Raw genomic sequence first — 22,270 nt, forward strand, 5'->3', positions numbered from 1 at the left:
GGAAGCTACCCAGACAGAATATGAGGTGTTGCTCCTCCATCGTGAGCATAGCCTCGTTTTGGCTGCAGAGGAGGCCATGGATTGCCATGTGGGAATTTTTCTTTACTTTATTGTCACCAAACAGTTGATACTAGAGCATACAATTATCACTGCAGTATTTAATTCTGCGCTTCGTGCTCCTTAAGTACAAATCCAAGTAAATATAATAAAAAATTTTAAATTATAAATCATAATTAGAAAATAGAAAAGGGAAAGTAAGGTAGTGCAAGTTAGGTTCGGATATTTGGAAGGTTCGGCCCAGATTTGGGTCAGGATCCATTCAGCAGTCTTATCACAGTTGGAAAGAAGCTGTTCCCAAATCTGGCTGTATGAATCTTCAGGCTCCTGAACCTTCTCTCAGAGGGAAGAGGGATAAAAAGTGTGTTGGCTGAGTGGGTTGTGTCCTTGATTATCCTGGCAGCACTGCTCCAACAGCATGTGGTGTAAAGTGAGTCCAAGGATGAAAGATTGGTTTGTGTGATGTGCTGGGCTATGTTCATTGTCTTCTTCAGCTTCTTCCGGTCTTGGACAGGAAAATTTCCATACCAGGTTGTGATGCACCCTAGAAGAATGCTTTCTATGATACACCTATAAAAGTTAGTTAGGGTTTTAGGGGACAGGCCAAATTTCTTCAGCTTTCTCAGGAAGTAAAGGTGCTGGTGGGCCTTCTTGGCAGTGGACTCTGCTTGGTTAGACCAAGTCAGGTCATTTGTGATATTCACACCAAGGAACTTAAAGCTTTTGACCTGTTCCACCTGCCCACCACCGAATTGGAATGGGGATTGGAATTAAAATGGTTAGCCACCAGGAAATCCTGATTTTTGCAAACGTAGCGAAGGTTCTCGACAAATAGTCCCCTCAGTCTATTTCAGGTTTCAACGGTGTTAAAGAGGTCGCATTGGGAGAACCAAAATAAGTAGTTAGTCCCAAAGTCCTCAAGTGAAGTGTTGCTCACTTGGAAGGAATGTTTAGGGCCCTAAATGGAATTGAGAGAGGAAATGAATGGGAAGGTACAACACTTCTTCCATTTGCAGGTGAATATGCCAGGAGGAAGCTTACTGAGATGGGATGAATGGAGAAGGGAATCATAGAGGCACAATCCCCGTGGGAAGTGAAGGTGAGGAGGTAAAGATGTGCTTGGTGGTAGAACCCCATTGAAGATATCACATGTTATGGAGAATGAGGTGCCAGATCTAAAGGCTCAGAGCATGGTAAGTGAGGACAAGAGAAACTTGATCTCTGTTAAGGTGTTTCGAAGATGAGTTGAGGGTGGTTGTTCAGGAAATGGAGGTGATGCAGGTGCAGGCAGCATGGCATGTGGGGGAAAGGAAACCCTGTACTTTGGAGGGCTGCTCTGAAGTCCTGAAAGGAAAGCCTCATCCTTGAAACAGATGAGGCAGAGACAAAGGAACTGAAAAAAGGAAGGCATATTTACATGAGAGAGGGTGTAAGAGGTATAGTCAACATAGCATTTCAGACTCTCACCATTTATAAACCCTCCATCCTTCTGTTTTTTTTTATGAATGATCTCAAACTTTTCCACATTACATTCCATCTGCTGTGTCCTCAGTATGCTTTCCAGAAGTGTCTGGTTCCACTCAGCAATTGGTTCTTCTGCAGGGTGCCCTGCAAAGTGTCCTCAGACTGGAGAGGATGCAACTTCTGCATGAAAGACTAAGTCATTTCTCCACACTTCCTTGGAGGAGTACCATTGTGGAGGCTGAGAGGGTTGGTGTATCAGAACAGAGAGCAACAGCAGACAAACTTGTCTTGGAATTTGAGAGGAGGAAGAGGAGGTTTTAGGTTAATGACTCCTTCCCCAAGAGTGCACTGGGAATCACATTGTTCCCTCCAGTCCTACTTTAAGTGATGTTCTCAGAGGCAATGCATTCCCAAGTCTTGGATGACAAGGATCACTGGCCCTTCCTGTGGTAGGGTGACACTCCCTCAGTAACACCCCTCCCACAGTGCGACTCTCTCTCTATACCATCCCTACCTCAGTGTAACCCTCCTTTAGTATTGTCTCTCTCATCATGTGATTCTCCGTTAGTACTGCCCTCCCATAGTGAGTAGCTCCCTTGGAAGTACGCCTCCCACAGTGTGACCCTCCTTTAGTACTGCACCTCCCATAGTGAAGAACTCCTTCAAAACTACAATAGTACTTCAATGAAAAGTTTGGAATGGGTTCTGCCACTGTTTTTCCCACCTGGTTGGGCTTTGAAAACTGCATTTTTACCCAATTTACTACAAGACTGTTGCTGATTCAGCCTCTTCCAAGATGCAAAATAGATAGGAATCTGTCAAAAAATAAGGAAACAGATGTTGAAAGCAGAGATTGAGATTTAAACAGATTCCTATGTTTGTGGAGTTGTTTGTTAGGTGCCCAGTGGTTCAGTGTGCTGAAGATCCATGTGTGATCAGCTTCGTCTCTTTGCTACAGATGTTGATGAATGCCTTTTGAAACCATGTGGCTCCAATGCAACCTGCTACAATACAGCGGGAAGTTATACCTGCATCTGCAACCCTGGCTTCATTTCATCGTCAGGAGGCAGTAGACTGCAGCACGGAGATGTTTGCATTGGTAAGCACTTCACAATTCACTCCTCCTACATTAACCTGGATGCTCTTTTGCCTTTTGTAAAGCAAGTAGCATATTTTTGACTCTGCTTCATCTGTCTTGCTATACAACTGTTGTATTCTACCTTCCTTCCCTGAACAGTGCCCTATTGCTCCTTGGCTGGTTCTGAAATATTCCTTGTCATCAGGCCTGTTGAAGGTTGCTGTCATTACACAGTAGCCTATCCCCAGTTGTTTCCTCAGCTCTCTGATCTAGAAACCACCTCTCTCTCATTCTCCGCAATATTACTTGCCTTTTTGTTCCTCAGATTATTTTGTTACCTTTATTATATGCACCACTACCTCAGGATCAATTCTAATGACATCTTACCATTTTGGGGTGTGAAGTTTTTGTTATGAATATTTTGATTGCAGAGAACTGCAAACATTCTCACTTTGCTGTGCTTCTCTCTAGAATTTGACTGCCCAGATGCTGTTGCTCACAAATGTTCACCTGTAACTGTGAATATGGGATCGGTAGAGGTAGGCTAATAGGTTTTAAAACTGTTCTTTATTTTGAACCACTTAACGTTAACAGTGTCATTTATCCTTTCTCTCATTCACCCTGAGAAGGAGAAAGTATGCTACTGTTGTGATGGGACTGAGTCTCCAAGCAGCTCTTTGGTTTTCCTCATAGAAGGAGAGCAGCAGGAATTGCTTAATGAATGATATCACTTTCCTCCCTCAGTCTCTTCCAGTTCTCAGACATTCCCTCCCTCCTTCTGCAACAGTCTGTGCCACTGTGTGGTGCATTGCTGAAACTCGTCGAGCTCTTCCACAACTGACAGTTACTACCAAATAGAAAAATAACTACAGATACATGGCATTACCAACCAGTCCAAGGCTCCATCCAAACCTTGCACCACCCTGACTGAGAGATCTATTGTCATTTCCTCAAAGCCTCAAAATCCTGAGCACTGAGGCATTTATCCAGATGATCCCTGCAGCATAGGTAGTGGAAGACTCAACTGTAGTGACACATTCCCAAACATGGAGAGTTGCAGGAGAGTTGTCAAGGAAAGACAGTGAAAACAGAAAATTGAGAAAGTCTGTAATATGGTCTGTGAGTGCTGACGTCAGGTAGAAAGTACGGATGCCTCAAGACTCACACCACTGGTTCAGGAATAGTTACTATCCTTGAACCATCGAGCTCTTGAACAAAAGGGGATTGCTACACTCATTTAAGGACTCTTCTGTATTGTTATTTATTGCTATTTAATCATATCTGCATTTGCACAGTTTGTTTAACAGTTCCTAATGTAACAGTTTACAGTTACTGTTCTATAGTTTTGATAAGTATACCCCTCAGAAAAAGAATCTCAGGGTTGTATGCAGTGACATGTATGTATTCTGATAATGAATTTACTTTGAACTTTGAAATGTTCAGCTTAAGAACAGTGGAAAAGGATTATGAAAAATAGATCAATGGGGAGGTAGTTAAACAATCACATTGGGAGGGCAAAGTGAGGAAAGTGGTAGCAAGGCGTAGCCAGCTGGAGCAGAAATAAACAAAGGAAGTTGGAATTCAGACTAAATACAGAATCATTGATCATTGGATAAACAAAGTCCACAACAGAAAGACAAAACGATAAATTATAGCAACCAGCACCTGTGAGAATGGAGAGATATAAATGTCCAGCAGCAATAGCTAACTCTGTCAGGTGCCCAAGCACAGGTAGATGGGACAACACAGTCAGCATAGATGAATTGGACCTAAAGGACTGCTTCCATGGTATAGGACTTGTTTATTCGAGAAATAACCTGAAATTCAAAAGATACAAAGAAAAATAGATTACTGATGTATTAGTGTGAAATTGTAAAATCTACATCTAAGTATTGCAGCATGAATACTATAATTTCCTGGGTGTGTTTTGGATGAACACCCTTGAGCTCTCACTCAGTGTACACTGAGTTACAATGTAACTGGTCTGATGCACCATCAATAACTCTGAGACGTGGGTTAAGGTAGGCTTTTATTCGCTGGAAGAAAGCACAAGCAGCAAGTGACCACCACACAACATCCTGGAGACTGAGGAAGGGGCTGTGCCTCCAATCACCTTTATACCGAGGTCTGTGGGAGGAGCCACAGGAGCAGTCAGCGGGGGGGGGGGGGGGGGGGGGGGAGGGGTGTGTGTCCAGACAGGTATATGTAGTTCACCACATGGTCTGAGTACACCAACCTGTTGCAGAAACCCAGCACTGCTGTTTGGCATTTTCTTTGTGTACTGTCTGGTTTGAGCTGCACTGAAAAGGGTGACTGAGTCCTGCGTGATTGATAAGTTCAGGAAGCAGGCCAGTATCCAAACGGCAACAGGCAGTAAAAGCTACCTTCAAGGCTATCCATCAAGTGGTGTGTGGCATAGGCAGTGAAAGTTGCACCAGAGGCTATTTGCTCTCTCAAAGGCCAACTGGGTCATCAATGTTAATAGAAGAAGAGCCCTTGGGATTCAAGTTCCATGTTGATTGGCTTCCCGTCATCAGCCACTGACTGAGTGGTAAATGTCTGGCAGTGTTAAGCAATCCCAGGAAGATAGGGAATATCTTGGAAAACATTGCAATGTTCAGAATTCATAATCACTCGAAAAGACCAGGATTAATCAAAGTTTGTCATCATGTACTTGTTGGGAACAAATTCAGCCTGATAAGTTTGACTAAATTTTTCAAAAAGTTTAACAGGATATATTGATGAGGCCAGTGATGTTGATCTAATCCACATGGATGTCAGTAAGGCCTTTGATAAAATCCCCATGGCAGGCTGATCCAAAATGCTGGAACCCATGGCAAATTGGATCCAAAATTGGTAATAAGAGTGGTGGTGAGAGTGGAGGGAAGTTTGTCGGGAAGCTTGTGGCTAGGGGTGTTTTACTGTTCAGACGTGAATGTAAATGGAAAAATTATTTTCAGGAAGTCTGCAAATGACGTGGAAGTAGTATCATTAATAGGAAGATATTTGGATACAATAGTATGACATTTAGATAAACACTTAGAATGACACAAAACGATTAGTTATAAGATGGACGGAGCATTAGAAAATAACAAAGCAAATTTATTATCAAAGTATATAAACTGTATGTTGCCATACTATCTTCGATTCAATTCCTTACAGGTAATCCCAAGAATAAATAAATATAATAGCATTTTAAGGAAACTATACATAAACAGACAGAGATGACCAGATAACAAATGTCCAAAAGAAGACAAATAAAAATAATACTGAGAACATGAATTGTAGAGAGTCTTTAAAAGTGAGTCTGTAGGTCATAGAATTAATTCAGAGTAGTGGTACGAGAAGTTATCCACACTGCTTCTGGAGCCTGATGGTTGAAGGGTAATAACTGTATCTGAACCTGGTGTTGTGGAATCAAAGGCTTCTGCACCTCTTGCCTGATGGTAGTAGTGAGAAGAAGGTATGCCCTGGATGGTGAGGATCTTTGATGATGGATGCTGATTTCTTGTGACAGAGCTCTATTTAAGTTCTAAGGACCTAAACATAGGGTCTTGTGGAACAAATCCAAAGATTCCCCAAAGGGGGCAGGACAGATCGTGAAGGTAGCCTGGGCTGGAGTGTCCCAGTTCAGAGGTGACATTGAAGAAACTGAGTTTGTTTTTATTTAAGAGAGAGCCAGATAGATATATACCATTGAGGAGGATCAGATAGAAGCGGAAACTTTTCCCTACAGCTGCGATACGAAACTACAAGATGTAGATCTCATGTAAGGGGTAAATGATTTGAAGGTTTAACTAAAAGAGAGTGTTTGAGACCTGGAATACACTGCCTGAAGGGAATCGGAGGATGAGGCTCTCACATTTAACAAGTTTCTAGGCAAGCACTTCAGTTGCATGGAAACACAAGTCCACAGGTCAAGTGTTAGTAATTGTAAATAGTATGATAAGTAGTTGGTAGTCTGCATGGCCATGGGAGCTCATGTTCTGTTGTAATACTTGGCTTTTCACAGAAGAACACTGTTTAATCAGGAAACTTTAACTGCAGGAAGTCCTAGCATGTAAAAAGAAGCTCATTCTATGCAGGATTTTTATTAAACTTTTGTCAACTAGCTTCTCTGCCTATTGAGAGTAAACACAACCAAATTCATGTATTAATGTTGTCCAGAAACCTGTCAGAAACTCATAAAACCATAAGACAAAGGAGCAGAAGTAGACCATTCAGCCCATCAAATCTGATCTGCCATTTCATCATGGCTGATTTATTATGTCCCTCAACCCCATTCTTTTACCTTCTCCCCATAATATTTGACACCCTGACTAATCAAGAAACTATCGACTTCCACTTTAATTATACCCAATGATCCGGCTTCCACAGCTGTCTGTGGCAATGAATTCCACAGTCTCACCACCCTCTGGCTAAAAAAAAAAATCCTCTGTTCTGAATGGATGGCATTCTATTCTGATGCTGTGGCCTCTGGTCCAAGACTCCCGTTATATGAAACATCCTCTCCACATCATCTCTACGTAGGTCTTTCAATATTCGAAAGGTTTCAATGAGATTCCCCCTCATTCTTCTAAACTCCAGTGAATACAAGCCGAGAGCCATCAACACTTCTGGTACATTAATCCTTTCATTTGTGGAATTATTCTCATGAACCTCATCTGGATCTTTTCCAATGCCAGCACATCTTTCCATAGATAAGGGACCCAAAACTGCTTACAATACTCCAAGTGCAATCTGACTAATGCCTTATAAAGCCTCAGCATTACACCTTTACCTTTATACTCTAGTCTTCTTGAAGTGAATGCTGACATTGCATTTGCCTTAATTATCACTGACTCAACCTGTAGATTAACCTTTAGGGAATCCTTCACGAGGACTCCCAAGTCCCTTTGCACCTCTGACTTTTGAATTTTCTCCCCATTTAGAAAATAGTCTATGCCTTTATTCCTTCTACCAAAGTGCATGACCAAAATCTTCCTTCATTTCTTCCTCCACAAATGTCTTTCCAAAACATTTCATCTAGTCTCCTTTCCTACTTGCTCCTCATAGCAGTATTACCGCCTCCCACCCATCTCTTCTCTCCTGTCCACCACCTCATCCTACCAGTACTACCCCAACTTAGCATCAACAAACCATGGGATATAATTTCCACAACAAAATGATTGAATGGAAAGATGTAGGTCTGACTCTGACCCTCTCAACATTCATACTTTGCAAACCCCCTGATTCTTCCATCTGCTGCAGGGATCTTCACCATTACACATCAAGTCAAGTCAAGTCGCCACTTTTATTGTCATTTCGACCATAACTGCTGGTACAGTACATATTTTTTCAGGACCATGGTGTTACATGACACAGTACACAGTACAAAAGCTAGACTGAACCACGTAAAAAAAACAACACAGAGAAAGCTACACTAGTCTACAGACCTACACAGGACTATATAAAGTGCACAAAAACAGTGCAGGCATTGCAATAAATAATAAACAGGACAATAGGGCAAGGTGTCAGTCCAGGCTTTGGGTATTGAGGAGTCTGATAGCTTGTGGGAAGAAACTGTTACATAGTCTGGTCGTGAGAGACGGCAGGAGGGAGAAGAGATTGTATGAGGGGTGCATGGGGTCCTTCATAATGCTGTTTCCTTTGTGGATGCAGCGTGTAGTGTAAATGTCCGTGATGGCGGGAAGAGAGACCCGCCAAGATGATCTTCTCAGCTGACTTCACTATCCGCTGCAGGGTCTTGCGATCCAAGATGGTGCAATTTCCAAACCAGGCAGTGATGCAGCTGCTCAGGATACTCTCAATACAACCCCTGTAGAATGTGATGAGGATGGGGGGTGGGAGACGGACTTTCGTCAGCCTTTGCAGAAAGTAGAGACACTGCTGGGTTTTTTTTGCTACGGAGCTGGTGTTGAGGGACCAGGTGAGATCCTCTGTCAGGTGAATAGCAAGAAATTTGGTGTTCTTTACAATCTCTACCGAGGAGCCGTTGATGTTCAGCGGGGAGTGGTCGCTCTGTACCCTCCTGAAGTCAACAACCATCTCTTTTGTTTTGTTCACATTAAGAGACAGGTTGTTGGCTCTGCACCAGTCCATTAGCCACTGCACCTCCCCTCTGTAAGCTGACTCATCGTTCTTGCTGATGAGACCCACCACGGTGGTGTCATCGATAAACTTGATGATATGGTTCGAGCTGTGTGTTGCATGACAGTCGTGGGTCAGCAGAGTGAACAGCAGTAGACTGAGCATGCAGCCCTGGGGAGCCCCCGTGCTCAGTGTGATGGTTTTGGAGATGCTGCTCACGATCCAGACTGACTGAGGTCTCCCAGTCAGGAAGTCTAGGATCCAGTTGCAGAGGGTGGTGTTCAGGCCCAGTAGGCTCAGCTTTCCAATCAGTTTCTGAGGGATGATTGTGTTGAATGCTGAACTGAAGTCTATGAACAGCATCCGAACGTATGTGTCTTTTTTGTCCAGGTGGGTTAGGGCCAGGTGAAGGGTGGTGGCAATGGCATCATCTGTTGAGCGGTTGGGACGGTACGCAAACTGCAGAGGGTCCAGTAAGGGGGGCAGCAGGGTCTTGATATGCCTCATGACAAGCCTCTTGAAACACTTCATGATGATGGATGTAAGTGCAACGGGACGGTAGTCATTTAGGCAGGACACTGAAGACTTCTTCGGCATGGGGACGATGGTGGCAGCCTTGAAGCACGTTGGAACATGACAGAAATGTAGTACCTGTATAATGCTGCTGCCAATATGCTGTTGTTGTTGTATGTCACAAGTAGCCAAAACCTGTGGAAGATGGGTGACATGTCAAACTTTTCTCTGCAGGTGGGTGATTCCAGACCTGACACAAGGCAGGAAGCAGTTGATCCAGTTTGCAGGATCATAAACTTTCTCCATAACCACAATGTGTGTGAAATGTTACACAACAACGAGAGCTTTGACCCTGAGCAGCATCTCCAGGTGAGAAGTATGGGGCACATTCAATGTTGTTGAGGGAGAAATAGCTTCATTTCTTGCATTATGTGCCCTGGTCATCTTGATTCATTTTTTTAAACTTTCTTTTGTGTTCCAATGCATCAATGAAACCTGGTCACCATTATGTATTAGACTGTATATGTAACACAGGGGGAGGTAATCTATTCAAACCAGCCACAGAGATAGGAACCAGAGTATTAGTACTGAGGATGAGTTAGTTAGTTTTACAAACAAAGGCAATCTGTAGTGCAAGGAGAGGCTGATGACAGTCAAAATTGCAGTCAACAGGACAAGTTGCAATGTAAAAGGGTGGACAACATTGTAAAGGGTGAATGCAGGACTGAATGTGTTATTTTTGAATGTATTTAGTATATGGAATAAGGTAGATGGACTTGTAGCACAGTTATAGATTGGCATATATGATGTTGTAGGCATCATTGAATTGTGGCTGAAAGAAGATTATAGCTAGGAGTTTAATATTCAAGGATACACATTGTATCGACAGGCAGGAAGGCACATGGAGTGGCATTGCTCTGTTAGTAAAAAATGAAAGCAAGTAATTAGAAAGAGGTGTTTAATCATTGTGGATAGAGCTAAGGAACTTCAAGGGTAAATGGACCTTGATGGGAGTTATGTGCAGACCACCACCCCTCCCAAACTGTAGTAAGGATGTGGTCCACAAATTACAATGGGAGGTAGAAAATGCATGCCAGAAAGGCAATGTTACAAATGGTCATGGAGAACTTCGATATGCAGGTAGATTGGTCTGGATTCCAGGAGGGGCTGTTTCTGGAATTCCAATGAGATGGCTTTTTGGAACAGTTCATGGCTGAGCCCACTAGGGGATCAGTTATTCTGGATTGGGTGTTGTGCATTGATCCGGATTTAGTTAGAGAGCTTCAGGTAAAATAACCCTTAGGGGAAAGTGATCATAATATGATCAAATTCACCCTGAATTTTGAGAAAGAGACACTGAAGTCACATGTATCGGTATTACAGTGGAGTAAAGGTAATTACAAAGGCATGAGAGAGGAGTTGGCTAGAATTGAATGGAAAAGAACACTGGCAGGGATGACAGTAGAGCAGCAATACCAACAGAAGGCAACTAAAAAAGTCATTAAGAAGGAAAAGATGGAATACAAAAGTAAGCAAGCCAATAATATTAAAGAGGATACCAAAAGTTACTTCGGATACATAAAGTGTAAAAGAGAGGCGAGAGTGAGATCTCTAACCTCTTGCTTCAGCAGTCTGAAGTACCCATCTGCTTCAAGTAGGCTTCACTTTAACCAGACCCTAAAAAGAACATGGTAACCTCCCCCAATGACAATCATGTAGTGTTGAAGTGTTTTGAGAGGTTGGTGATGAAACCTATCAACTGCCTGAGAAGAGATTTGGATCCACTCCAATTTGTCTACCAAAGCAACAGGTCCACAGCAGATGCCATCCTATTGGCTTTTCACTCTATCCTGAAACATCTGGACAGCAAAGATACATACATCAGAATGCTTTTTATCTACTACAGCTTGGCATTCATTACCATCATCCCTTCAAGACTAATCAATAAGCTTCAAGACATTGGTCTCAACACCTCATTATGCAACTGGATCCTTGATTTCTCACCTGCAGGTTTCAGTCAGTTTGGATTAGCGGTGTGCCTCAGGGATCTGTACTGAGTCCAATGTTGTTTGTCATATACATTAATGCTCTGGATGATGGGGTGGTAAATTGGATTAGTAAGTATGCAGATGATACTAAGATAGGTGGTGTTGTGGATAATGAAATAGGTTTTCAAAGCTTGCAGAGAGATTTAAGTCAGAAGAGTGGGCTGAAAGATGGCTCATGGAGTTTAATGCTGATAAGTTTGAGGTGCTACATTTTGGAAGGACTAATCAAAATAGGACATACATAGTAAATGGTAGGGCATTGAGGAATGTATTAGAACAGAGTGATCTAGGAATAATGGTGCATAGTTCCCTGAGGGTGGAATCTCATGTGGATAGGGTGGTGAAGGAAGCTTTTGGTATGCTGGCCTTTATAAATCAGAGCATTGAGTATAAGAGTTGGGATGTAATGTTAAAATTGTACAAGGCATTGGTAAGGCCAAATTTGGAGTATTGTGTGCAGTTCTGGTCACCGAATTATAGGAAAGATGTCAACAAAATAGAGAGAGTACAGTATTCTTTGAAGCATAGAAGGTTGAGGGGGGACTTGATAGAGGTATTTAAAATTATCAGGGGGATAGATAAAGTTGACGTGGATAGACTTTTTCCATTGAGAGTAGGGGAGATTCAAACAAGAGGACATGAGTTGAGAGTTATGGGGCAAAAATTTAGGGGTAACATAGAACATAGTAACACGAGGGGGAATTTCTTTACTCAGAGAGTGGTAGCTGTGTGGGACGAGCTTCCAGTAGAAGTGGTAGGGGCAGGTTCGATATTGTCATTTAAAGTAAAATTGGATAGGTATATGGACAGGAAAGGAATGGAGGGTTATGGGCTGAGTGCAGGTCGGTGGGACTAGGTGAGAGTAAGTGTTCGGCACAGTCTAGAAGGGCCAAGATGGCCTGTTTCCGTGCTGTAACTATTATATGGTTATATGGATTGATAGCAATATCTCCTCCACAATCTCCATCAGCACAGGTGCACCACAAGGCTATGTGCTTAGCTCCCTGCTCTACTCGTTTTACACTTCTGACTATGTGGCTCCAATGACACCATTGTTGAAGGTCAAATCAACATATAAGAGGGAGACTAAAAGTTTGTCTGAATGGTGCCACAACAACAACCTCTTCCAACACTAAGGAGCTGATAATTAACTTCAGAAGGAAGAAACCAGAGATCCATGAGCCAGTCCTTATCAGAGGATAGAAGCTGGACAGGGTCAGTAACTTCAAATTCCTTGGTGCTATCATTTCAGAGGACCTGCCCTGGGCCAAGCACATAAGGGCAACTATGAAGAAAGCATAGCAGCACCTCTACTTCCGTAGAAGTTTGCAAAGATTCGACATGACAACTATACTTTTGACAAACTTCTATAGATTTGTGGAGACTATATTGATGGACTGCATCACAGCCTGGTATGGAAGCACCAAAGTACTTGAACAGAAAATCCTATGAATAGTAGTGGATATGGCCCAGTCCATCATGGGCAAAGCCCTCCCCACCATTGAGCACCTTTAAAAGAGCATTGTTGCAGGAAAGTAGCATCTATCATCAAGAACCCCCGCCACCTAGATCATGCTTTCTTCTCACTGCTACCATCTGGAAGAAGGTACAGGTGAATCAAGACGGACACCACCAGAGTCAGAAACAGTTGTTACTCTTCAACCATCAGACTCAAACCAAAGGAGATGTTCCCACTTTCAAGGACTCTTCATCACATGTTCTTGCTATTTATTGCTTTTTATTTATCATTATTCTTACTTTTGTTTGTATTTGCACACTGGTTGAATGCCTAGTGTTATGATCCCAGCCCCCTCCTTTGTGAGAATCGCAAGAGCACCCGTCGAAAGGGGGGGGGGGGGGGTCAGTAGACCCAGTAGGAGAGAGAGAGAGAAACGTGCCAAATTGCAGGTCCTAAGCCAGGGATACAGAATAAAGACAACAGCGACTATTGTCTCATGGAGACCATGTGAAAAGCCCTTGGGCAAGGTGGGCTGGTTGAGAGAGAGATTGCATCATCCCAACCTGATTGACACCTGCGACCCCATGAGGAAGTATAAAGGAGAGTCTCGGGGGACAGCCCCTCAGACGCACCCAGAAGACACGAGAGAGTGTTCCCGCAGCAGCGGGAAGCCATTCTGAAGTAAGCCACGTGCGTTAGATTCCGGGATTGGAATCTGTGGCTGGAATCACAGAAAAACGCTTTAACTAACATCGGGGAGAGGAAACCAATGCTCCCCCGATTTCACGGAAGATTCATCGAGACTCGGCAAGTTCTTTCTCTTCTCCCCCAATCTCTCTCTCTCGGTCGCCCCACACAAAACCCAACGATTTTCAAAGGGCTGAGGCCTGCAGACTTTCAGAGTGACTTTTATGTTTCCAACGGATAATCTATTAACCCCTAGACACCAGCAGAGCTCACTTCTTAATGATGATTATTACTATACCCGCGCTTTAGATTGAATGTTGACGATGTGCACTATCTGAACGTATGTATTAACCCTACTTTTGTGTCCCTTTATAAATAAAAACGTTTGAAAATAGTGACAACAGACTTCAACAGACGTCTCTATCTTTGCTGGTAAGTTATCCAGTTACGGGATACGTAACAATTGGGTTGCTCGTCCGGGATTTGACACCAAATTGGGAGGCCAGTGAATAGGGCTTGTAAATCAAAAAACTTGAATCTGGTTACGCGGGTAGCCAGACGGGAAACCAGCAAAGATGGACGTGGGGGAATTTATGAAAAACCCGATGGTGGGGGCGCTAGAGGCGGCCACCAAATCAGACTTGTTAAATTTGGCGAAGGGGTTGAACCTCACAGAAGTGAGGTCGTCCATGAAAAAGCGGGAGGTACGAAGGACGATAACTCAGTATTACATTGGGAAGAATGCGTTTGAAGATGAGGTATTGGAAGATATCCCTGACAAAGTACCATCAAGTGGGACGGTTCAGTTAGAGGTGGAGAAATTAAAGTTGGAATGTGAACTTAAATTAAAAGAGCTGGAAGTGGCTGAGAGAGAGAGAGAGAGAGAGAGAGGGAAAGGCAAGAGAGAGAGAGGGAAAGGCAAAGACAGCATGAAATTCACCTAAAGAAGCTAGAAGCAGAAGAGAAAGAGAAGGAATGGGCCGAGAAAGAGAAGGAACGGGCTGAGAAAGAGAAACAGAGGCAACATGACTGGGAAATTGAGAAGATGAAGAACGAGCGAAGAGATCAAGGGTTAGACCAAGCAGAGCGGTTTAATGTTAGTAGGGAGTTGAGATTGGTGCCCCCGTTCGAGGAGACAGATGTCGATAGTTATTTCCTGCTTTTTGAAAAGGTGGCAGTAAATCAGAAGTGGCCAAAAGAGCAGTGGGTGGCGTTGTTACAAAGTGTGTTAAAGGGGAAGGCCCAACGAGCATATGCGGCCTTGTCCCTGGAGGGAGGAGGAGCGGAGAATTATGATGAGGTAAAAAAGGTAATTCTTCGGACTTACGAATTGGTACCTGAGGCCTATAGACAAAAGTTTAGAAATTTAAGGAAAGGGTGGAATCAAACGTATACCGAGCTAGCCCATGAGCTCTTGGACCGTTGGTGCACCGCGGAAAGAGTGGGCGAGGATTATGGGCGTCTCAGGGAGTTATTTTTGATTGAGGAATTCAAAAGTTGTGTTCCGGAGGAGATCCAGGTGTATTTGAATGAGAAGTCGGATAAGTCCAATTCAGAATTTGCCAGGTTGGCGAATGAATATGTCCTAACCCACAAGAAAAAAACTCCCTCGAATAAAGGTCCCCAGAGAGACCGTGGGAATGATCGAGAAAGTCCGACGAGTGAGGCAGAGGTCCCACCGGGAGCTAGCGGTAAGGTTGAAGGGGAAAAGCAAGACGGCCAGAGGGCTCCGGGTTTGACCTGTTTTAATTGTGGAAAGGAGGGGCACATTGCATCTCAATGCTTTGCTCCGAGGAAGGAGATAGGAAGAGGGAAAACCACAGTCCCTATTGGGTGTGCCGCGGTAATCAGCAAATCGACCAGAGAGCCGAGGGTAGACAGAGTATGAGAGGGCTCTGGGAGTTATCTGTCACATGGAACCGTGTCTGTGACGGAGGGAGACACACCAGTTTCCGTACGAATCTGGAGGGATATCGGCTCTGAATTATCCCTGGTTAGCCGTAAGGTACTAGAATTTGGTTGGGAAACGGGCATGGTAAAGGTGGAAGGAATAAATAAATGGATAGAAATGGTGCCCTTATATAAGGTCATTCTGGATTGTGAGCTGGTGTATGGATCAGTTGAAATAGGGGTGCCCTCAGAATTCCCGAGAGCTGACATGGACATGCTGCTGGGAAACGACTTAGCAGGGGGTAAGGTTTGGTCAGCCATGCTGCCGACCTGGCAACCGGCGAGTACGGTGGCCCCGTCCCTAGCGCCCAAGGACCATCTCGCCGGCGCGGTCACTCGCAGCCTGTCGAGAGAGAGAGCTGTGAACGAGAGCAGTTTAAATCTGGCCAGTTTTGATTTGGCCGAGACGTCTTTGCTGACCCTGTGCCATGAGGGTTTCGAGGGTGGTAAGACGAAGAGTAGTAGAATGAAAGGGGGTAAGAGAGAGGAGATAGATCTGCCTTTAGCGAAGAGAAAGATCCTAAAGGTAGGAGATAAAGATGAGAAACAGATAAAGCTGTTGAAAGGTCCAGAGTTGGACATGGATGATCTGTCTGGTTTGGCAGAATTGTTTGAAGAACTTGAGAGTTCTAAAGGTGTTCCCGATAATGAGAGGAGGGCAGTCCTAGATGGAAAGGATACCCTTGCCTCGAAGGGGTCTGCTGAAAGGGCCGAGGAGGTTGTTTCAGCTCGCAGGGTTGCACCTTTCCCGGGTGGGAGCTGCCCAGAGAGTGACTGGGAGGATCGGGGGAAGTTAGAATTTGAAAAAGGTACGGGTGTTGAAAGCCTGGAAGAGGCCAATGTCCCGTTTGAGTGTGTCCGAGATGGGGATGCCCGAGGTGCTGAACCTAGTAACGGAGCTCAGAAGTCTGAGGTATCTGACCCAGTGGAACGGGGCGGCCGTCCTTGTGGGTCAGATGGACTCGATTCAGTGGGAAAAGGGTTAACCTTGGTAACCGGGGAAAGTGTGAGTTCCCCGGCGTCTGTACTCAAAGGAGTGTTCAAAGTTAATGCAGAATTTAAGAATGGGGGGATGAGGATTGTTGGCGAAGGAAACGAAAAGCCTGTAGTTTCCAAATCGAAGGAAGAAATCTTAAACCTGGCAGATCGCTCACAGAGTGAGCCGGGGAATAGCGGGGCCCCCCCCACTCTATTGTTATGCCAGGATGGGGTGTGAAAAGGCTGCCTTCGACAGACTACTTGAGCGAAGAGTTCGAATCAAACACCAATAGCCTGAAGGGGACTGATAAAAGGGCCAGCCACCTGGGTAAAATCGAAGAATTGGGTGAAAAGGGTCTAAGTTTGGGGCATGGTGTCGCAAAAATAACCTCGATGAACGAGGCTGGCGGGACTTTACCACGAAAAATTACTCAAGTTCCCCACGGGGGGCTCGCCAAAAAAGAGGCGTCGGTTAATGGAGATGCCATTGTTAGACAGCCAGGCAGGTTGAACGGGTTTGCGCCAAAGCCTGTGAATAATAAAGACAGCCCCTATGGAGACCTGCCGGTTAAGTTAAACGACTGAAATGATTAGTATTCGCGTAAACTTTTGTAAATGCACCTAAGCTAAGGTCACACCTCCTTAGTTTTGTTGCTTAAGAAAAAAAAAATTAAATAGGTGGTTATTGAATTGAAGTCTGATGTATGGTTCGCAATGTTAAGATATTAAAGAAAGGGACACTGTAATCGTTAACTATTTAGATACTGACTTGAATGTATAATGGTAGTATTTTGTGAAAAGAAAAACTTGTGTATTGTGTTAGATTCAAAACTCCTGTAAGACTGTGGACCACTCCATTTTAACCACTGGTAAAAACGTTTTTTAAGAGGGCAGGTGTTATGATCCCAGCCCCCTCCTTTGTGAGAATCGCAAGAGCACCCGTCGAAAGGGGGGGGGGGGGGTCAGTAGACTCAGTAGGAGAGAGAGAGAGAGAAACGTGCCAAATTGCAGGTCCTAAGCCAGGGATACAGAATAAAGACAACAACGACTATTGTCTCATGGAGACCACGTGAAAAGCCCTTGGGCAAGGTGGGCTGGTTGAGAGAGAGATTGCATTATCCCAACCTAATTGACACCTGCGACCCCGTGAGGAGGTATAAAGGAGAGTCTCGGGGACAGCCCCTCAGACGCACCCAGAAGACACGAGAGAGTGTTCCCGCAGCAGCGGGAAGCCATTCTGAAGGAAGCCACGTGCGTTAGATTCCGGGATTGGAATCTGTGGCTGGAATCACAGAAAAACGCTTTAACTAACATCGGGGAGAGGAAACCAACGCTCCCCCGATTTCACCGAAGATTCATCGAGACTCGGCAAGTTCTTTCTCTTCTCCCCCAATCTCTCTGTCTCGGTCGCCCCACGCAAAACCCAACGATTTTCAAAGGGCTGAGGCCTGCAGACTTTCAGAGTGACTTTTATATTTCCAACGGACAATCTATTAACCCCTAGACACCAGCAGAGCTCACTTCTTAATGATGATTATTACTATACCCGCACTTTAGATTGAATGTTGACGATGTGCACTATCTGAACGTATGTATTAACCCTACTTTTGTGTCCCTTTATAAATAAAAACGTTTGAAAATAGTGACAACAGACTTCGACAGACGTCTCTATCTTTGCTGGTAAGTTATCCAGTTACGGGATACTTAACACTAGTAGGTGCAGTCTTTCATTTATTCTATTATGGATTTATTAAGTATACGATAAAATGAACCTCAGTGTTGTAAAAATTTACTTCGAACTTTGAATTTTGCCCCATTTAAACACCTGGTACTACGGAGTCTTTGCCACTGGGGAAGTTAAAATCACCCACTCAACAACCTTGTTTTAACAGCTTGGTATGATCTGCCTGCATATCTGTCCCTGCCTATTGGAGAGTTTATAACATAATCCCATCATAATGATTACATCTTTCTTATTCCTGAGTTCTACCAGGTGGCCTCACTGGATGAGTACTGGATAATATTCTATGGTCTTATGATCAAACACTACCTATGTTCATCCAATATGGATCAGGTTTTCTCTTTGCACCAGCATAACCTGACTGTCCTGCTGCACAGATCCCATATCTCTCCATTTTACAGCATCCCAGGTCTTCTTGTTTGTGTTTTCACTCTCAAATTGCACTCATCTTATATCTTCTGACCCTTGTTTGCTCTCTCTACCCATGCATATCAACTCACTCACTAAATACCCTTTTAGCCTGTCCTCGCCCTAGCGGAGATGATCTCTTTGTCCAATTTCTCTCTTCCCATTTTCTCTAAAACTTAATCATTTTACTGCTTTCGCACCTCTAATGAAGGATTTAGGAATTGAAATCCTAACTGTGCTGAAGCTGCCTAGCTTGAACAATTTCTGCATTTACTGTTTTTAATTTCAGATTTCCTGCAGTTTTCAATTTAGTTTTATTAGTGACCCTCTCGCCTCTGCACAATGTTTATCTCTAATAATTCCACAAGTCCCTCAGGTCTTTCCATTCATCAGCTTTCAAAGTTCAAAGTAAATTTATTATCAAAGTATGCAGATGTCACCCTATGAGATTCATTGTCTTGCGGATATTCACAGTACAACAAAGAAATACAATAGAATCAATGAAAAACTACGCACAAGGACTGACAAACAACTACTGTGCAAATGAAGTCAAACCATTAAAATACAAATAAAAACAAATAATAGTAAATAATACTGAGGTAATGAGTTGCTGAGTCCTTGAAAGTGAGTCTGCAGGTTGTGGAATCAGCTCAGAGTTGAGGCAAGCAACGTTATCCACACTGGTTCTACAGCCTAATAGTTAAAGGGTAATAACTGTTCTTGAACCTGGTGATGTGAGACCTAAAGCTCCTGCACCTCATTCATTCCTGTATGTGAGCTCAAGTACTAATGTCACTAAACTTCATCAAAATTTTAATACTGCTTCCAATGGAATGTCGAACAGGATCAACCACTTCAGGAGGTTAAAACTGTTAAAACAGTCTTTTCCACAAGCTCTGACTGCCAGGGACCCTTGACTCCATCAAGACTGGGGACTGAGAGGGGAGATCGTGCCTGTGCACAGGATCCTCATACACCACAGACTCCATCAGTCAGCAGCCAGTGAGGGGTGAGTTCAAAGCATTTACTGAAGCCATGGCTGTGTTTCCAATAACATCTTTACCACCACTGCTGTGTTGCATCCCACCCTACAGAGCAAAATCCTACTAAGACCACTGTAATTAATCTTTGTAAAGAACAAATCCTGAACATGACACTGAGTAGATCTCCCCAGATCTTTAGACTTGTACCATGGGCTGCTGATCACAGAAACTTTGCACTCCTAAGAAAAGAGGTTTAATATTTCATGTTAAATATTTCAACCTCATCTTTCAGTGCACTAGATCAAAAGCATGGTTAGTGTGCTGTGCCTAAAGTGGGACAAGGCCCTGAAGTCTGAGTGCAGCACAAAGCTAAAGCCCCACTGTTCTGAGGTCAGATATCTGTCACATTCCTGGCACCAAAAATATCAGGGTCTGTGTTCTATTTTTATTTGTTGTTATACAACCAGATGTCAATTACTTTTGGTTAGTAACCCACAACCATCTGCTCACTGGTTGTGAGGGTTCAATGGTGATGCTATGACCTAAGGAGAAAGTTGCTCAAATTGTAAAATAACATTGCAGAACATTTTTCCTTTGCAAAATAACATTGACTAGGTGCTATATGTTGGTGAATTGAGACTGTAGATCTCAAAGGAGAAGGAAGATATTTGAAGTATTTGAGGTCTGAGGTCAATACCATCAGCTGATTAGCTGGGACATCAGTGAAAGGGAGAAGAGAAATGTTGGATTGAATGTGGTAGGCTAGGAATGTAGGACTAAATGTGGAAGGATAGGAACTTCACTTCAGTTGCACTTCGCTTCAACAGAATTTCACAGAATGGTCCTGAGGCTGAAAGGTGAGTCACCATGAGGAAAGGTGGCGGATCTTGGTGAGTGAATAAATCTTAGAAGGTACAGAAAGAACTGATCAGTTTGTTTAAATCCCATAGAGTATCTCAAAGATCACAAACCAGCTCCTGGGAAACAGTTCACTGTTGGAGGAAATGGAATCTCGTGCACAACAGGAAATGCTGGCCTTATCTCTGCAATTGCTGGAGAAGTCAGTGATGGCTGTGGTTTTCACACTGATGGATCATGAAAAGAGGAACATGTCCTTCGGCAACATAGGTAAACAAAGTAGGAGAATAGAGTATACCACCTCAGAGCCCAGGCATTGAAGCCACAGTGAAAGGGGACAGAGGGCCCTGACCATGCGGCCAGGATGAAAAGGGACAGAGAGCTCTGACCATGGGGTCAGAATGAAAGGGGTCAGAGAGCCCTGATCATGGGGCCAGTGTTGAAATGGTCAGGAAGTCCTGACCGTGAGGCCAAGATCAAAGATGAAAGGGAACAGACAGCCAAGGTGTGGGGCCAAGGTGAAAAGGGACAGAGAGCCCTGAATGTGGGGCCAAGGTGAAAGGGGACAAGGAACCCTAAATGAAAGGTGAAAGGGGACAGAGAACCTTGACCGTGGGGCCAAGGTGAAAAGGGACAGAGAACCCTGACTGTGGAGTAAAAGAGAACAGAGAACCCTGACTGTGGGGTCAGGGTGAAAGGGAACAGGGAGCCCTGACTGTGGGGTGAAAGGGGACAGAGAACCCTGACTGTGGGGTCAGGGTGAAAGGGAACAGGGAGCCCTGACTGTGGTGTGAAAGGGGACAGAAAGCCCTGACTGTGGGGTCAGGGTGAAAGGAAACAGAGAGCCCTGACTGTGGGGCCAAGGTGATAGAGACATACTGTGCTGGGACCTATGTGATGGAAACAGATTATGCTTTAATTTCACACCCAATCAGGTCTCCACAGGTCAAAGAATATTTAGCAACTAATTCATGTTTCCCGGGGGCCAATTCAGAAGTGAGGAAAGCTGGAATACCTGACTGAATTAACATTATTTGTCTCAAACACCAGCATAAAAAGTGGATATTCCCAGACAAGAAAGAACCCGAATGCATGTGAAGCTCAGTGTCATGCCACTATGTCCCTGGCCTCGATTGGTGTCTACGGCGTCGCACCTCATTCTGTGATTTCTCCCCATCTTTATCATCTATTCTCTCTGTCTCACCAGAAGTTGAAATGGAAGTTCTGCGGAATCACAATGTTTCAGCTGCAGAAACAGTGACACTGTCAGCAAAAGGGAACCAGCTGGACATTCACTGGCAGTCAGTCACTGACAGAGGAGATCCTGGTAAGACCCACATCAACTGCTGCTCACAGTATGATGCACAGCTAAGACAGGTGACATTGAGAACAACCTTTATCATCAGCTTCCCTCATTCCTCAGACAGAGCCAACGTTTACAAAGAGATGTCAAGATGGCAGGACCCTTAACAGTGTTGATGAGCAGAGGGATCTTGGGGTCAAAATTTATAGTTCCCTATAAGTGGCTAGACATGTTGATAGGGTGGTTGAGAAGGCCTTTATTAGTTGAAGCACTGAATTCAAAAGTCATGAAGTTATGTCGTAGCTTTATAAAATTCTAGTTAGGCCACATCTGAAGTATTGCATAGAGTTCTGGTCAGGCATTATATGAAGAATCTTGAAGTTTTGGAAAAGGATGCAGAAGAGGATGCTGTCTGGATTAGAGGTTGAACAAACTTGGATTGTTTTCTCTGGAGCGGCAGAGGCTGAGGGCAGATCTGATAGAGGTTTATAAGATTATCAGAAGCATAGATAGTATAGACAGACAATATATTTTTCTCAGGGTTGAAATGTCTCATATCAGAGGTTATGCATTTAAGGTGAGATGGAGTAATTTCAAAGGACTTGTGAGGGGCAAGTTTTTTACACAGAAACTGCTGGCCTGAAATGCATTGC

At 43.9% G+C, this 22,270-nt stretch overlaps 2 protein-coding genes across 2 annotated transcripts in view; both read left to right on the forward strand.

Moving 5' to 3' along the window:
* The window catches only part of LOC132406317 (adhesion G protein-coupled receptor E1-like), a 277,652-nt gene that overhangs the window by 77,606 nt on the left and 177,776 nt on the right, over positions 1 to 22,270 (forward strand). Inside the window, exons 7-11 of the mRNA XM_059991819.1 lie at positions 2,480 to 2,620; positions 3,071 to 3,138; positions 9,437 to 9,571; positions 20,407 to 20,584; positions 21,522 to 21,641. Coding sequence (XP_059847802.1) covers positions 2,480 to 2,620; positions 3,071 to 3,138; positions 9,437 to 9,571; positions 20,407 to 20,584; positions 21,522 to 21,641 — 642 coding nt within the window. The remainder of the gene's footprint in view (positions 1 to 2,479; positions 2,621 to 3,070; positions 3,139 to 9,436; positions 9,572 to 20,406; positions 20,585 to 21,521; positions 21,642 to 22,270) is intronic.
* On the forward strand, positions 9,927 to 20,452 carry LOC132406320 (uncharacterized). The gene is made up of 2 exons (XM_059991824.1): positions 9,927 to 18,004; positions 19,318 to 20,452. Exon 1 carries the CDS (start codon positions 15,429 to 15,431, stop codon positions 16,560 to 16,562), a length of 1,134 nt encoding a protein of 377 aa, XP_059847807.1. The 5' UTR covers positions 9,927 to 15,428; the 3' UTR covers positions 16,563 to 18,004; positions 19,318 to 20,452.

The sequence above is a fragment of the Hypanus sabinus genome, chromosome 16 (genome assembly GCF_030144855.1).
Source record: "Hypanus sabinus isolate sHypSab1 chromosome 16, sHypSab1.hap1, whole genome shotgun sequence".
In the NCBI taxonomy this organism is placed as follows: domain Eukaryota; kingdom Metazoa; phylum Chordata; class Chondrichthyes; order Myliobatiformes; family Dasyatidae; genus Hypanus; species Hypanus sabinus.

What these genes read in the sequence shown, in the direction of transcription:
- LOC132406320 (XM_059991824.1), top strand. Translation starts at nt 15,429, where the DNA reads ATGGTAAAGGTGGAAGGAATAAATAAATGGATAGAAATGGTGCCCTTA.